The sequence below is a fragment of the Mus pahari genome, chromosome 14, assembly GCF_900095145.1.
Source record: "Mus pahari chromosome 14, PAHARI_EIJ_v1.1, whole genome shotgun sequence".
In the NCBI taxonomy this organism is placed as follows: Eukaryota; Metazoa; Chordata; class Mammalia; order Rodentia; family Muridae; genus Mus; species Mus pahari.
Window position 1 is genome coordinate 86,576,669 of NC_034603.1, and position 16,980 is coordinate 86,593,648.

A 16,980-nucleotide genomic window follows, 5' to 3' on the forward strand; every position below is an offset into this window, starting at 1 on the left:
CACACATATATATGAGTGAGTCCATTGTAGCTGTCTTTAGAAACACCAGAATAGGGCATCAGATCCCATGACAGATGGTTGTGAGCCACCATGTGGTTGCTGGGAATTGAACTCAGGACTTCTGGAAGAGCNGTCAATGCTCTTAACCACTGAGCCATCTCTCCAGCCCTTGAAAATCATTTTTTATATGATATGAATGTTTTATCCAAATCTTAGGAAAATGGTTATATTCTAAAATATACCTGTTTTTACAAGCTCTGGTGCTGGCAGGTTCTTTCTTTGCGCAGAGTAGGACAAAGGGCTCTACAAGTTTTGGGTTTTGAAATGGTCTCACTCTATTCCAGGCTGGCTTCAAGCTCCCAGCCATTCCTCCTGCTGTGGCCTCTCAGGCGCTAGGACCGCAGGCAAGAGCCACCATGTGGTGGTACAGACACTCTCTTCTTTTTTTTTTTTTCTTCACTCTCTTCATTTTGTTCCTTGGATAGCTCGTGAACATGTTCAGTATGTGTGCTCCCAGAGGCAGTGAGGACCCTGGGTCTTCCCCTGGGGTGTAGAAGTAAGGTACCCCACAGCCCTCATTTCTCCCTCCTTGTCTGCAGAATCCTCCCCGTTTGCAGATCTCCTTCTTCTGCAGCAGTCAGTGTCGTGATGGTGGACTCCATGACAGCGTGTCGCGGAGCTTTGAGAAGTGTGTCATCGAGGCTGTGAGCTCTGCCTGCCAGGTCACTAGGCTTTCCTGCATGGGTTTACAGGGTGTTTCTGATTTGGCCTGCCAAGGGCTGCAATAAGCCTGCTTATTCAGAGATCCTACTAAATTGGCTCACGCTCATTTGTGCCTAGAGCCAAACATATGCTAAGATCCAGTATTCTCTTCCACCTGCTTGAGAAATAGCATGGTTTCCCGTTCTCTGGGATGTTAGGTGTCACTCAGACCCACAGCTGCTAGGTTGGGTATGGTGGCACATGCCTTTAATCCTAGCATTTGGGAGACAAACGTAGGTGGGTCCCTGAGATCAAGACCAGCCTTGTCTATGTAGCCAGGGTCAGGCCAGTCAGGGCTAGATGGTGAGACTTTGAATCTCAAAACAAAAACAAAAAAAGCTTCAAGGCCGCCTACACAGGCCCTGCCCCAGCTGTCTCCCCAGGTGAGCATCAGTGAGCAGCGCTGCTGGTCGGCATAATCCCGAGAGCAGCACTGCAGGTCTGCGTGACCCCGTGAGCAGCGCTGCCGGTCTGTGTAACCCCGTGAGCAGCACTGCCGGTCTGCGTGACCCCGTGAGCAGCGCTGCCGGTCTGCGTAACCCCGTGAGCAGCGCTGCCGGTCTGCGTAAACCCGTGAGCAGCACTGCTGGTCTGCCTCAGTTGCACCCCGTGCTCTGAAGTTTGGCAGAGGCACTTTTACTCACTGAGCCATCTCTGGCCTGCACTTTCTTATTTCTATTGTATGTTTTTTTGTGTGTGAGTGGTACTGAGCATTGAGCCCAGCTTCACACACAGTAAGTAGGCATTTAGCCATTGTTTTATACCCCAATGAGGAGCTTTCCTTTTGAGGCTCTGTGAACTACATGTTAAATATTATTGAAAACTTAAAAAGAAAAAAAATATATATTATAAAAAAGTTGCAGTTAAAACAAGCACAAAATTTCACAGTGAAATTAAGCAGCTCTAGAGTATGTAACTCAGCGGACTTGTCTGCAGTCAGAGCGGAATGGCTGGAGGCTGTGCAGCTTTCACTGCACCCTGTACTTTCATCATCAGGAAAAGTCCACCCAGACCCTGAACTGGAGAGACTTGAAAACAGCTGGCTTCATATCCTCTTTTGTAACTAGCCCATCACCTGCGGCCAGTCCTCCAAGGGTAACTTCGGAAAAAATTACTTTTTAAGATGAGGTCTCAGCCTGGGCTTGGCCTTGCGTTTTCTGTTTAGCTGGCCTACAACTTCCACTTTCCAAAAGCTAGGATTATTGATATATACCACCATATGCAGTTTTCATGTTTCTCTTATTTCAAAACAAGCTAATAAAACATTACTATTTCACTTTTTCGACTCTTTTTTTTTTTTTTTTTTAAATAGTCTCAAACCAGTGTCCTTGAGGGGCTCTCCTGTCAAGATTTGCAGAAATTTGGAACCCTCTTGTCTGCTGTGATAACCAAGTCATGGCCTATGCATAATGGGGAGCCTGTGTTTGACGTGGATGAGATCTTCAAATACTTGCTCAAGTGGCCAGATGTGAGGCAGCTCTTCGAACTGTGTGGTACGTTCTGGTGTCTGTGGGGAGCTTGGGGAGGGTGGTGTCCTGGCCTGGATATTTCAGCTGCCATGTGCTGATCAGGAAGAGTGGAGGGACCCGCACAGGCAGGACATCAGGGAGAGTGGAGGGACCCGCACAGGCAGCATCAGGGAGAGTGGAGGGCATCCTTCCAAGTGAAGCGGACTAAAGGCACCCTTGCTTCTCCGAGCGCTGCTGCACACTAGCCTGCTGCTGCTGTGCTGTCCCTATGCCTCCTCCCCGACAGTCCGTCTTAAGACTTCAGTTTCCAGATGAAGGGATATGAAGTGCAGAGTACAGACGACTGAGTGCTCTGCACTCAGCATTGTGAGCTGTTGCAGTTGGGCTGGGGAAATGGGTCCGCAGGTGAAGTACCTGCTATGGTAGTGTGTGGATCCCCACACCCGCATCAGAGGCTGGCTATGGCACTCACGAGCCTACAGTAGCTGTAGGTGAGGAGACAGAGGATCCCCGAGGCTTGCCAGCTAAGAGCCAAGCTTCAGGTTCGCTGCAGGCTCTGGTTACTATTTATGGATTGTCTACACATGTGCGCACGCGCGCGCGCGCAGACACACACACACACACACACACACACACACACACACGCACGCACGCACGCACGCACGCACATGTACGCACTAAACCCAGGTGGCCTTCAGAGCTCTGACTTTGAGCGCAGTGCTGATTCGCCAACAGAACAGGAAGTCCCACCTGATCCTCCCAGGATACACAGATCCCAAGTTTTATTTATGCCTTCTCCTGAAGTCTCTGTGTTTCTTGTGCGGGCTGCTCTTTTAGATCTTGTCGCGGTAAGGTGCTGGGTTGGGCACTAAGATCTCAGGTCAGGTCAGGCTGTAATTCTCAGTTTTACTGGACCTTGAAAAGCTCAGAGAGCCCCTCATGGCTGGTGAGGTGTGAGGCAAAAATGTGTGAGTGCTGAGGTGAGTGCCATATGCATTTGCTGTCAGCTTGAGAGCACCACGTCTCTGTGTTTTCAATCACTAGTTCTCTAGAAAGACTCATCAGAAAACATAGTTCCCAGCACCCTGGGCTGCTGTTCACATCTGCAATGTGTGGTGTGTCCTTTGTAATGACTGAGCTGGGCCGTGTTGGCATACTTTTGTCAAGTCGGGGTTCGTAGGGTGCCCTGGGCTTTAATAGGTGCATGACAGCATGTTTGGTGCACTGCAGTGTCATACACAATAAACTCATTGTTTATTGTTTATCTGTGACCCTCCTCTTTATTCTCTCTCCTGTAGTTATGGAACCATATAACATGTGTGGACTTAGATAACATGTGTGACTGTTCATAGATAACATTCATATTTGAAGCTCCTCCCTGTGTCCTTGTTGCTTGACAGCTGAATTCTGTTTTTATCATAGCACTGCCACAGTTTCTTGAGCTGTCCATCTGCTGAAGAGCATCCCAGTTGTTGCAGGTTTTTTTGCTTTCTTTTTCTGAGGCTGACTCTCACTATGTAGCCTTGGCTGGTCTATGGAGACTGGGCTGGTTTTGAATTCACAGAGATGCACTTGCCTGTACTTGCACAGAGTTCTGGGATTCAAGGTGTGTGCCACCACGCCCAGTTGTTTAATGGATTTACAGTGCTGGATAAGGCTGCTTGGTTTTCAATGATACAGATAAACAAGATCATTTTTATTTATTTATTTATTTATTTTTTCGAGACAGGGTTTCTCTGTATTGCCCTGTCTGTCCTGGAACTCACTTTGTAGACCAGGCTGGCCTCAAACTCAGAAATCCGCCTGCCTCTGCCTCCTGAGTGCTGGGATTAAAGGCGTGTGCCACCATACCTGGCCTATTTATTTCATTTTTAATTATGAATTTATTTGAGATAGGATTTTTCTATGTAACAGCTCTGGTGTCCTGGAACTCTCTTTGTAGAACAGGCTGGCCTTGAAATCCCAGAGATTGGACTGCCTCTGCCTCCCAAGTGCTGGGCTTAAAGATATGTGCCAGCACACACAACCCAGCATGATGTTTTACTACAAACTAATCATAGCAGGAGAGAAATTTCTAGGAGTTAAGTAAATGTATTTAAAATCTTGTCTTCTAAATTATAAGTTTCACAGTGATGGGGAGCATGGTGGCCAGGATGTGCAGAAGAACCAGTAGCAGTGCACCAGGCAAGTGTTGTCACACTGGAAATTGCCTGAGTGCTGCTGTAGCCAGAGGAGTCATCAGGGATCCCTGGTGGGAACTGATGGGTCAGGAGACCTGGGCTCTGAACTGTGTGCTCTCCCTCTGATCAGGAACCAATGAGAAAATCATAGACAGCATCACGGAGGAAGGCAGGCAGCTGATGGCCACTGCTGAATCTGTGTTCCAGAAGGTCGCAGGGGAACTTGAAAATGGCACCATTGTGCTTGGACAGCTGGAGTTGATCCTTGAGTACCAGAGTCAGTTTCTTGACATCTGGAACTTAAGTAAGTACCAAATTGAGATAACACCTTTAGGTGGCAGAGCAACGGAAATAGGGAGAAAGCTTGGGTATGCCATTTTGTGGTCAGGGTATGTTTCTGGGCTCTGTAACTGCCAGCAGCTCTTGCCAGAGAGCCTGGGAGCTTAGTTATTGTGGGGAGTGTCATGAGAGAGCAGAAGGATCAAGGCAGCAGAGCCTGCTTTGCCTCCATCTTCATAGACTGGTTGAGCTCAAGTCTTCCTGCTCCCTCCTCATGCCCCTTGCATGGAGCATGCTCAGAGAGAGGCAGCAGAATGTGATTACATGGAAGACTTACAGGGTTATGTGAGCTGTCACGTACTTTTCAGATAGAAGGAGGCTGCCATCCCAAGAGAAGGCCTGTGATGTGAAGAACTTGCTGAAAATGAGAAGGGATGATCTGTTGTTCCTCAAGCAAGAGAAGAGATATGTGGAGAGCCTCCTGAGGCAGTTCGGAAGAGTGAAACACCTCATTGAAGGTGGGCCCCAGGACAGGCTCTGAAGACTGAGGGGCCTCAGTGTGAAAGGCAGAGGAAGGAGCAGTGAGGGTGGAGTACATACAGCTAGGGCAGGGGCTTTAAAGCAGTATTTTTTTTTATTTTAAAAAAATTTTTTTTTAAAGATTTATTTATTTATTATATTTAAGTACACTGTAGCTGACTTCAGACACTCCAGAAGAGGGCGTCAGATCTTGTTATGGATGGTTGTGAGCCACCATGTGGTTGCTGGGATTTGAACTCTGGACCTTCGGAAGAGCAGTTGGGTGTAAAGCAGTATGTTTAATTTCCATTGGGGAGAGGGCATGGGCATATGCGTGTGTGTGTGTGTGTGTGTGTGTGTGTGTGTGTGTATGTGTGTGCGTATGTGCACGCACATGCACTTGGAAGTGCATATGGAAGCCCAGGGTAGATACTGGGAATCTTTCTTGAGCCCTATTTCACCACATTCAGTGAGACAGGGTCCCTCAATCAAATTCAGAGCTTGCTGATGTGTCTAGCCTTGCTGGCCAGTTTGCTCTGGGGATTCCTCCATCCCTGCCTCCCCAGGTTGGAGTTACAGCCAGGCTGTCATGCCCACCCAAGTTTTCTATGGGTTCTGGGGCTCAGAGGTAATCACTTTGACTTTTATATTCACTCCCATGCCTGTGAGCATCCCTCCAACTTCTCTATGCTAGAACTATCTGTTGATCTCCCAACTCATCAGCACTAGGTCGGTCAGGGAGCTGTAGGCTTTCTTTGACCCTGCAGGTACGCTCTGTGCCTCTTCCCTTGCAGCACATCCTTGCCCTCTTCCCTCGACTCTGGCAGACACAGCTTATCTACCGTGCTGAGTGAGAGACAGACGACCTGCAGTCTCAGTCACTACAAGTCTGGGATGTCTGCTCTAGTTCTAAGTGCTTGGCTAGGAGGAGTGGGCATCTCGTAGGACACTGCACTAGGAACTGCATGTTGCTCCTGCTTGTCTCTGGTGATGCTGGGAAGCCTGGGGCAGTCCTGGTGACTCAGCCCTTGTGTATGACATATATATTTGCCCTTACTGGATACAATGTAAATCAGGTTATGCTCAAATTCACACAGACTCACCTACCTCTGCCTTCTCAGTGCTACCATGACCAGCCGGTTTCTGACTTTTTTTTATAAAAGATTTATTTATTATTATATCTAAGTACACTTTAGCTGTCTTCAGATACACCAGAAGAGGGTGTCAGATCCCATTATGGATGGCTGTGAGACACCATGTAGTTGATGGGATTTGAACCTTTGGAAGAGTAGTCAGTGCTCTTAACTGCTGAGCCATCATCTCTCCAGCCCCAGTTTCTGACTTTTTTGTTTTGTTTTGTTTTATTTTGGCTTTTCGAGACAGGGTTTCTCTGTGTAGCCCTGGCTGTACTGGAGCTTACTCTGCAGACCAGGCTGGCCTCGAACTCAGAAATCCACCTGCCTCTGCCTCCTGAGTGCTGGGATTAAAGGCATGCGCCACCACACCTGGCTAGTTTCTGATTTTTAAGATCTAATTTCTATTTTATAATTAGTGTGGTCTTAGAAGGAAGTGAGGAAAGGTGTGCATTTTCCCACTAACTTTTTACTCCTTGTTGTGAAAACTGACAAAGCCAAGGCAGAGGAGAGGAAAGATGTCCGTATTCTGCAGAGAAATGACCCTAGTGGTTGTATCTAGAGGAAGAACTAGGGTTGTGTGTCCTTAGCAGGGCTTGTGTCTTGATAGGGGCAGCAGGAGCTCTCCTCGGTGCTGAAAGGTGAACTCTAGTTCTGCCCGCTCTGGTGCATGGCCACAATCCTGGCAATGAGGAGAATAATTAGTTGAAAGTCAGTCTGCCTACGTATTCAGACTTTGTCTTTTCCCTACTCTAAGAAAAAGAAGTGGAGCCAGCTGGGGCGGCGGCACGGGGGAGCAGGCAGGTAAAACACAGAGAGCCAGTGCTACACAGAAAACCTGTCTCAGAAAGGGGTGTGCATGTGCTCGCACATGGGGGGCCACGGGGAGAGAGAGGAGGATAAAGTACAAGAAAAGAGAAATGAGTGACCTCTATCCTTTAAATTTAATAACTACCCTCTGGTTTCTATAGTGGATTTTGGAAACATTGAAATAGTCCACTCTCAAGACCTCAGCAATAAGAAACTAAATGAAGCTGTGATTAAGCTCTCCAATTCCTCACCCTGCAAAAGGAAGACACATTACTGCCTGAGCCCTGACATCCGAGAAATGGCAAGCAAGCTAGACTCCCTGAAAGAAAGCCATATCTTCCAGGACTTCTGGCATAAGACAGCAGAGTTGCTGAATCCTCTGCATAAGGACCCCAGAGAGTTGAAGTTTATGCTTCCACACGCCTTGGAATCCCTGTACAACCCTTGTTATGACGACTTCTACAAGCTCTATGAGAATCTGAAGTCAGGAAAGATCACCTTTGCTGAAGTTGATGTCATCTTCAGAGACTTTGTAGATAAATATGATGAACTGAATTCCGACCTTATACTCATGTGCACTATGAACCCCCAGGACCAAAAAGGTTGGATCTCAGAGCGTATTGGGCAGATCAAAGAATATCACACCCTGCACCAGGCTGTCAGCTCTGCCAAGGTCATCTTGCAAGTCCGGAGAGCTTTGGGTGTGACCGGTGACTTCAGTGTTCTTAATCCATTGTTAAACTTTGTAAGTTGTCTGTGGGCTCTGCTGAGGGGTGAGGGTCCCTCCAAGAGATTGGGGGTGTGGAGGTGGAGCTTCTGGCTTGGCTTGGTTAGGTGTCTGGGGCTTCTAGTGTGGTTGGGGTGGTGATTAAGCAGCTGAGGACAGCAAAACCCTTGGTTACGGTCTTTCTTCATGAATATGACGACAGTTCCTGAACCAGTGGGTTTCATCTCTCCTTGCTCTCTTTTAAATTCATGGCCTCTTTTGCCATGTTCTTTAAAAAGGTCATAAGAGCACAGAAGGAAGGAAGGTCATCTATCCCAGATGCAATTGCATCAGTTCTCGACAGCAGCAGCAAGCAACACATCACCCAGCAGAGCTGGGAGGTCTTGTCTCTATTTTGAGATAGGGTCTCACTATGTAGTCTTGCTGTCCTGGCTGTTGCCTTGTAGACCTAGGTGGTGGCTGGCCTTGAACTCACAGAGATCCATTTGCCTCTGCCTTCAGATAAGTGCTGAAATAAGAGAGACAGAGAGACAGACAGAGAGACAGACACAGAGATGCAGAGATGCAAAGAGACAGGTCTGGTAGTGCTGTGGTGAGAAACAGATTTCAAAGACCATGTAAGCTCTGTGGAGTGTGAAGTGTGTATTTGGGGGAGCTGAAGTAGAAGGTACTGCTGACTAGGGAGGAGGGAGTCCTATGGTTCCTGATATAAGTGCCAGGCTCTTGCTATGGGTTGGCTGTTCCTGTCTGAAGACTAGCCATGGCTCACCAGGGCAGTACTAGCTAAATTTCACGTTCCAGGCGGATTCCTTTGAGGACTTTGGTACGGAGAAACTGGACCAGATCAGCCCACAGTTCATCAAGGCCAAACGGCTGCTCCAGGACATCAGTGAGCCTCGCCAGCGCTGCTTGGAGGAGCTCGCCCGGCAGACAGAGCTTGTTGGCTGGCTGCATGAGGCCCTGGAAGGTATGGCCAGCCCTGGCCAGCCCGTGAGCTTGCCTGGGTCCTGCCAGCAGCACCAGCTGGACAGCTGCTGGCATTGTCTGTCTCGTTGACTGGGGGCATGTTTTACTCAGATGGTGTCTCTGCTCTTTTGTCATTCACTGCTTGCTCTGACTAGCTGAAGGCTGTTTTCTTTCCTTAAAAACCCACCTCCTTTAGCCTTTTAATTTTTAACTTTAGTATTTTGTGTTTAACAGTGATTTCATGTATGTATGTATGTATGTATGTATGTATGTATGTATGCGTGCCACATTTGTGTCTGGTGCCTGTGGAGGTCAAGAGGGTGTCAGATCTCCTGAAACTAAGGTTATAATTGGTTGAAAGCCCATGTGTAGGTGGTGGGAACTTAACTTGGGTCCCCTCCAAGACTAACAAGTACTCTTAACCACTGAGCCATCTCTTCAGCCTTTTTGTCGTCATTGTTGTTGTTGTTTTGAGAAAGGGTCTGTGTAGCTCTGGTTATTCTGGAACTCGCTCTGTAGACCAGGCTTGCCTCAAACTCACCTGCTTCTGCCTCCTGAGTGCTGAGATTAACGGTGTGCAAGAGCACCGCCTGGTAACTAGCCTTTCTTTTTTCAATTAAATAAGTTTTAAAAATATTTATTTATATTATGTATATGAGTACATCATAGCTGTCTTCAGACATACCTGAAGAGGGCATCTAATCCCATTGCAGCTGGTTGTGAGCCACCATGTGGATGCTAGGAATTGAACTCAGGACCTTTGGAAGAGCAGTCAGTGCACTTAGCCGCTGAGCCATCTCTGCAGCCCTCGATTAAATAATTTTATTTATTTTTTTATGTGTATGGGTATTTTTCTTACACGTGTGTCTATGCACCCGCACATGCCTGATACTCAGAAAGTCCAGAAGAAGGTGTCAGATCCCTTTGAGCAGGAGTTAAAGATAGTTGTGAGTTGCCATGTGGGTGCTGGGAACTGAACCCGGGTCTTCTGGGAGAGCAGCCCGTGCTTTAACTACTGAGCTGTCTCTCCATCTCTCCAACCCATTCAGCCTTCTCCTCCAGAAGACAGGATAGCTCTTGTCTACACAGGGTGTTTTTATAACACCCTTGTGAAGGTTTTATCCAGCAGACAGCTTGGGGCTTGTTTCGTTATCTAGATTAGAAAGAGCAGAGGCGAGGGTGGGAAAGTGAAAGGTGAAGAGGAGGTGGAAAGAGGGCATACCCTGGGACCTGTAGGTGGAAGGCATGCCTCCTGTTGCCATGGAGGCTGAACTGGCTCCAACTCTCACTCTGTTGCTTCCTTCTGTGAGCTTTGGTTCCACCCTGATGCATATCTGTCAATTGGATCAAAATCCTGTGGAGAGTTGTCTCAGTTTTCCCATTGTCAGTATATTCTTTACCAGCTGAGCCTTGGTCTCTATGTTTAAGTGATGTAATGTTGTCAAGGCTATACTGTGCATAACAAGCCTAGTCTAATGCCTGAGATGTGTTGCCTGATAAAGATGAGACGTCAGTCAACAGATTCAATATGTGGTCAGTGTTCTTAGCAAAAGCAGGAAGTGGGTCAAACCAAGACCTTGGTGTGCGCTTATAGCTTCACTTAGAATTACTGCCCCAAACTCAGCATGGCTGTGTGCTGATCTCCTCTCCTCTCTCAAGACATCAACGAACTCAAGGTGTTTGTGGACTTGGCCTCCATCTCAGCGGGAGAGAATGACATCGATGTGGACCGGGTGGCCTGCTTCCACGATGCCGTGCAGGGCTATGCTTCTCTGCTGTACAAGATGGATGCTGGAACAGATTTCTCTGACTTCATGAATCATCTACAGGAACTCTGGAGGGCCCTGGACAATGACCAGCACCTTCCCGATAAGCTGGTTAGTCTCCTCAGGACCCAAGGCAGATTGAGTGTAATAGCTGACTACTATTACAGACCTCAAGGGCTTTGGCAAGGCTGCCACTGATTTACCTGCTTCACAACAGAGTCCCAATGTGTGTGGGAATGTGTGCTCTCTCTTGAGTCAGGAAGTCATATACAAAACGGCATGTTGGGTCTCTGCTTCAGGGAAGGGTGGCTGGAAGGACGATGGTGAAATCTTGCCTATGAAAAGCTCACATGCATATGATAGCCTATAATGCAACTTTCCTTTCTCCACTGGTCATCCTCAGAAATCATAAACGGCCATTAAGAATCTACAACTCAGGCTTAAGAATGGGTCAGCCCCTGCAGCTTTTGTAGAGGACCCAGGTTCGGTTCCTAGCACCCACATGGTGGCTCAAAACCTTGCATTACTCCAATTCCAGGGGATACACAACCTCTTCTGGCCTCTCATGGCACCAGGCATATACATGATGCACATGCATATATAAACCAGGAATACACATGATGTACATGCATATATAAGCCAGGCACACACATGATGCACATGCATATGTAAACCAAGCACACATAATGCACATGCATATATAAGGCAAATGCTCATGCACACAAAATGAAATAAATTTTTAAAAATGAAAGAAGTCAGGTATGGTGGCACACACTTTTAAATGTGGCAGAGGCAGGAAGATCTGTTTGAAACCAGGCTTGCTTCTACCTCACAAAGATTGTCCTGCCTCAATCTCCCAAGTGCTGGGATTAAAGTTGTATGTCTTGCTCAATGTAAGAAATTTTCAAAAAGAAGAAGAAACAGCAAAGCTTGAGGCTCCCTAATGCTCGTTCTGTTATTTCGCTCTTGGGTGGTGAGCTGTGCAGTGCGTATGTGGCTGTGTCTCTCTCATCACTTATAAGCCCAGATGCTCTCTAACGCCCTACACCTGCCATCTAGGGCTTCTGTGGAAGCCTGACTGGTGAAGATGCTGCACCACAGAGCCCCAAGGGACACACACAAGCACAGACACTGCATGTGTGCTAGGGGTGGGACATGAACAGACACACCATGTGTGATGCCAACAGGGTGGGGGTGGGGATAGGGGTGGGGGGCAGCTGAGGGCCAGCGAGGACATGGTTACTCACTCCAGCCTATTCTCTGCTTCTGTCCCAACAGAAAGATTCTGCCAGAAATTTGGAGTGGCTGAAGACAGTGAAGGAAAGCCATGGATCTGTGGAGCTCTCCTCTCTGTCCCTCGCCACAGCAATCAACAACAGGGGCGTCTACGTTATTGAGGCACCCAAAGATGGCCAGAAGGTGAGCCTCCCAAAGTCCTGGTGCAGTTTTGTATGGCCCTGTGGTCTTGCTATAAAGTTATGGGAGGGACTCTGTGCCAGGATCTAACTTAACAAATGTGTGCTGCCTCCCAGATTTCCCCAGACACTGTTCTCCACCTCCTCCTCCCTGATGGCCATGGTTGCCCCGAGGCATTGCGCAACTACTCCACAGAGGAACTGAAGGAACTTTTAAATAAGCTGATGCTCATGTCGGGAAAGAAAGACTGCAACAGCCATACAGAAGTGGAGAAGTTTTCAGAGGTGAGCTTATAGGTTTGTGCTGCTGCCCACAGGGGCTACTTTTGCTTCAAACTAGGCCAGTCACTTTTGTTACTGAGCTATGAAAAGGGTCTGTGTAGGCTTTTGGTCTACACAGCTCTGCCAAGGGACTGCAGGATGCACGGTACCCTGATTCACAACGCCAGAGACATATCTGAGGTAGGGTAGACCCTATGAGCAGCAGGTCCTCCTCAGGAGCCTCAGGAGGAACTGTGACCAGCAGTGGATAAGAAATGACCAACAGCTCTTCTTAGACAGAAACAGTCACCTCACCGCCTCCATACTCCTGTTGAGGTGGGAGGGTCTTAGTTAAATTTCAGGCCAGTCTGGAAATATGAGACCACTATGCCTTTATACACACACACACACACACACACACACACACACACACACACATGCCTTTATACACACACACACACACACACACACACACAGCCATACAGTCTTTACACTGACATCCTTTGTCTTTCCCTGGACATGGTGGCACACATCTTTAGTCTCAGCATTCAAGAGGCAGAGGCAGAGCCGGGCGTGGTGGCGCACGCCTTTAGTCCCAGCACTTGGGAGGCAGAGGCAAAGGCAGGTGGATTTCTGAGTTTGAGGCCAGCCTGGTCTACAGAGTGAGTTCCAGGACAGCCAGGGCTATACAGAGAAACCCTGTCTTGAAAAACCAAAAAAAAAAAAAAAAAAAAAAAAAAAGAGAAAAAGAAAAAGGAAAAAAAGACGATGGGTGCTCCTTAAGCCGATCAAATAATGATGTGGTATGAAAAGGTGAAAAGGCTTAACAGCAGGTGTGTGTGTAGCGTAGTGTGTCTCCCCTGCAGGGGTGTGCTATGCTTTGGCCTCATGGTTCCCTTTCCCCCAGGTCTTCAGCAGCATGCAGCGGCTTGTACATGTCTTCATAAAACTGCACTGCGCGGGCAACATGCTGTTCAGGACTTGGACTGCTAAGATCTACTGCTGCCCTGATGGGGGCATCTCCATGAACTTTGGCTTGGAGCGGCTAAGCCAAGTGACAGAGGAGAAGGGAGATGTCATTCAGCTCCTGGGAGCCCTCTGCAGGCAGATGGAGGACTTCCTAGACGACTGGAAAACGGTGGTTGCCCAGAAGAGAGCTAAATACTTTTACCTCAACTTCTACACAGCTGAGCAGCTGGTCTACCTAAGCAGCGAGCTCGGGAAACCCAGACCTAGTGAAGCTGCCCTCATGATGCTGTCCTTCATTAAAGGCAAATGCACTGTCCAGGACCTCGTACAAGCTACCAGTGCCTGTGAAAGCAAGGCTGACAGATCCTGCCTGCTTAAGGTTATGAAAAATTTGCCTCAGCAGCAACTTTCTGATTCCAGACTAATGGGCAAGCTTCAGGCTATTATGAGGCAGTCCCTCGTGTGCATGAGTGCCTTCCTGCCGAGCTGTCTGGACCTGGATGCCCTGGGTAGATGCCTTGCTCATCTGGCCACGCTGGGTGGCTCTCCTGTGGAGCGGCCACTCCCCAAAGGCCTGCAGGTTGGCCAGCCTAACCTGATCTTGTGTGGCCACTCTGAGGTGTTGCCGGCTGCACTGGCCATCTACATGCAGGCCCCCAGGCAGCCCCTGCCCACCTTTGATGAGGTGTTGCTCTGCACCCCAGCGACCACAATAGAGGAAGTGGAACTACTCCTGCGACGCTGCCTCACTTTGGGCTCCCAGGGGCACAAGGTCTACAGCTTGCTGTTTGCAGACCAGCTGAGCTATGAAGTGGGCTGCCAGGCAGAGGAGTTCTTCCAGAGCCTGTGCACACAGGCGCACCGTGAAGACTACCAGTTGGTGATACTCTGTGATGCTGCCCGGGAGCACTGCTACATCCCCTCCACCTTCAGTCAGTACAAAGTCCCCCTGGTGCCCCAGGCCCCGCTGCCGAATATCCAAGCCTACCTGCAGAACCATTATCAGGTCCCAAAGCGGCCCCTGTCAGCAGCAACTGTATTCAGAGATGGGCTGTGTGTTGGCATCGTGACCTCTGAAAGAGCTGGCGTTGGTAATGAAAGAGGTCCCCTCTCCCAGATACTGCCCAGTGGCTCTTCCTTCTCTAGCAGGGGCGACTCTGAGGAAGCCCTTCTTCAGGGGTTTGGCTCTTCCTTAGCTGTAAGCCAGTAAGAACCCTGTCCTCTCACAGTTCCTGACCGCCTCCTTCAGACTTTGTGCTGCTGGCTTCTGGCATCAGCGCTGGTTGTGGTTGAGCAGAATCCCCGACCATGCTTCAGTTGCTGTCTGTTTCCTACTGTCCTGTCCTCTCTTCCCTGAACCACTCTTTTCTGTTGGGAGAATTTGGTTCCCCACACTCTACCTTTGGCCGTCACTGACTTGGGCGCCATTAGAGGCCAGGAAAGGGCAAAGTTGGTCAGTAGATGGTGGACAGGGAACCTGAAGATCCATGGTTAATGAAGCTGCTAAGCAGTGGAGGCGCATGCCATCTGGCTTGAATCAGAGTTGCTTCTAAAATATCTCTATGTTCTCTTCCTCATATTCTGTAGATTTGGGGCCTAATTTTTGTATGTTCATATTGTAGGAAAGTCTCTCTACGTGAACACATTGCACAAAAAACTGAAAACAAAGCTATATGATGAGACGGTACCTTTAAAAATTATTCGATTGACAGAGCCTCATATAGATGAGAACCAAGTTCTAAGCGCCCTCCTGCCGTTCTTGAAGGAGAACTATCAGAAGATGCCGGTTATATTCCACATCGATGTCAGCACTTCAGTAAGTGTCCTGGCAACGCCACCCATGTGAAGAAGACACATCTCCCTGATTGTGAATGCCTCCTCCCTACGCATGCATCCTGTCAAGGGGTAAACAAGAAGCTCTGTAGGGTGAAGGGCAGTGGCTCCCATCCTACTGATAAGCCCATGTGTTTCCTTCCTTAGGTTCAGACTGGAATTCCCATTTTTCTTTTCAAACTCCTCATTCTGCAGTACCTAATGGATATCAATGGGAAAATGTGGCGTCGGAGCCCGTGTCATTTATACCTTGTTGAAATCTCACAAGGGCTCTCAATACAGCCAAAGAGGTCTTCTAAACTGGTGTGTATCAAGAAAAACACAGAGGTTTGGTGGGGGTTAAGCACCCCATCCCACATTTATTTATTTATTTATGCCAGCCCAATACAAGCTTGAGGTATCTGAGAAGGGGGTGATGTAAGTGGGCCCTGTCCTGGTAGGAGAAAGCAGGATGAACAAACCGTGGTGCGGAGACCAGTAAGGTGGTGGTCCTTCCCGGCTTCTGCTTTAGTTCCTGCCTCCAGCTTCCTGCCTTGAGTTCGTGCCCCAACTTTTCTCAGACAGAGTGCAACATGTGAGTTGTAAAGTGAACTAAACCCCTTCCTCTCCAAGTAGCTTTTGGTCATGGTGCTTTTATCACAGCAATAGAAAACGATACCAGGTTCATGGGATAGTGCTGAGATAGACCTAACCATGTATTTTGGGGAGAATTATGGTGACATTTGAGCTCTGAGCCACTGAGTACTCAGACCTCAGTGCAGTATTTTATGGGAGAGCAACACAGACCAGAGAGGCCTGGCTTGTGGAGTTTAGAGGGAAGTAAAGGCTCACATCAGGGCTATTTGAGTGATGTTTTGAATTAAGCAGCTGTGGCTCTGGTTAGCTGGGAGTGAAGCATTAGCGAGAAACTGGAACACTAAGGTGAAACCTTTGCTTGTCTTGGATAATTCCTGTTGGTCAGTTGGGGCTGAGAAATGACCTCTGACCACTGGTCTTCTGGCACGTGCTTCCTCAGGATCAGCACACAGATGCTGTGGCCCAGAGGTCGCTGCGCCTGTCTCTCGGGCTTGCAGCTGAGAGCTCTGTTAAGAGCTGCTGGTCTCATTGATTCAGGATAAACTTGAAGTAAACTTGATACTATAAAAGATTTCTTCATAAACTTGCTTATGAAATATTAAGTTATACAAGTAAAATTTAGCTATAGGAGTCCTGCCTCTGATATAACTGTAAGATTAGTGTCCTGATCAGGCTTGTTAGAAATAGAAACTGTAGGAAAGAAAATTCTGTGCCTGCTTAAAGCTAAGGGGTTACTGAGAGTTTATTATTAAGACTGACCTCTAGTTAGCTTCCAGTCCCATAACAAAAGGAAATAATCTTGACTTACAACTGGTTCTTAGGTCCATCCCCTTACCAAAAAACATGAGGCTCATGGGGGTAGCACAGGGTCTTGGTCTGCCATTAAGTCTCCTATGCTCTTAACTGTGACAAGTACAGATCAGCTAGGTTGGCAAGATGACCCTGTGTATGTAAGGAATAATTCTGTCAACAGTCCATCTGTACACCTGATCATCTCTGTTCAAATTGTTCAACCTGCAACCTGGGGCTGGAACCTGAAGGACATTAAAGATAACAGCATATGTGGAGTGTATAAGCCTAAGGTGCATAGAAGTTAGTAAATGCAGAGCCAGGCACACACCTATATTAAGGGGACTTTTCCTGTTAGCATCCAAGTGTGCAGGGAAGGCGTATTAGTTCTATAGCCTCTATAGCCTCAGGCACTGGAGGCAACGAGTTCCTCTTGGACCTGAAGAGGAACTTGGTACTTGAAGAGGTTTGGAGCTCACACATACTCACAGGTGTGTGTGCCCAGTGAAGACACAAGCCCTTGATT

The 16,980-nt window shown here is 48.1% G+C and overlaps 1 protein-coding gene and 1 long non-coding RNA gene across 8 annotated transcripts in view; one reads left to right on the forward strand and one right to left on the reverse strand.

Moving 5' to 3' along the window:
* Rnf213 (ring finger protein 213) overlaps positions 1–16,980 on the forward strand; it is a 96,252-nt gene that overhangs the window by 34,214 nt on the left and 45,058 nt on the right. For all 7 annotated transcript variants that reach the window (XM_029545940.1, XM_029545939.1, XM_029545943.1 and 4 more), the window contains 12 exons: positions 600–722; positions 2,075–2,255; positions 4,542–4,715; positions 5,059–5,208; positions 7,314–7,897; positions 8,681–8,846; positions 10,505–10,722; positions 11,890–12,030; positions 12,144–12,311; positions 13,195–14,347; positions 14,879–15,072; positions 15,237–15,392. In XM_029545940.1, coding sequence (XP_029401800.1) covers positions 600–722; positions 2,075–2,255; positions 4,542–4,715; positions 5,059–5,208; positions 7,314–7,897; positions 8,681–8,846; positions 10,505–10,722; positions 11,890–12,030; positions 12,144–12,311; positions 13,195–14,347; positions 14,879–15,072; positions 15,237–15,392 — 3,408 coding nt within the window. The remainder of the gene's footprint in view (positions 1–599; positions 723–2,074; positions 2,256–4,541; positions 4,716–5,058; positions 5,209–7,313; positions 7,898–8,680; positions 8,847–10,504; positions 10,723–11,889; positions 12,031–12,143; positions 12,312–13,194; positions 14,348–14,878; positions 15,073–15,236; positions 15,393–16,980) is intronic.
* Positions 6,552–16,980, reverse strand: part of LOC115065357 — a 60,526-nt gene continuing 50,097 nt past the window's right edge. Inside the window, exon 5 of the long non-coding RNA XR_003845140.1 lies at positions 6,552–6,718. This is a non-coding gene — a long non-coding RNA (uncharacterized LOC115065357). The remainder of the gene's footprint in view (positions 6,719–16,980) is intronic.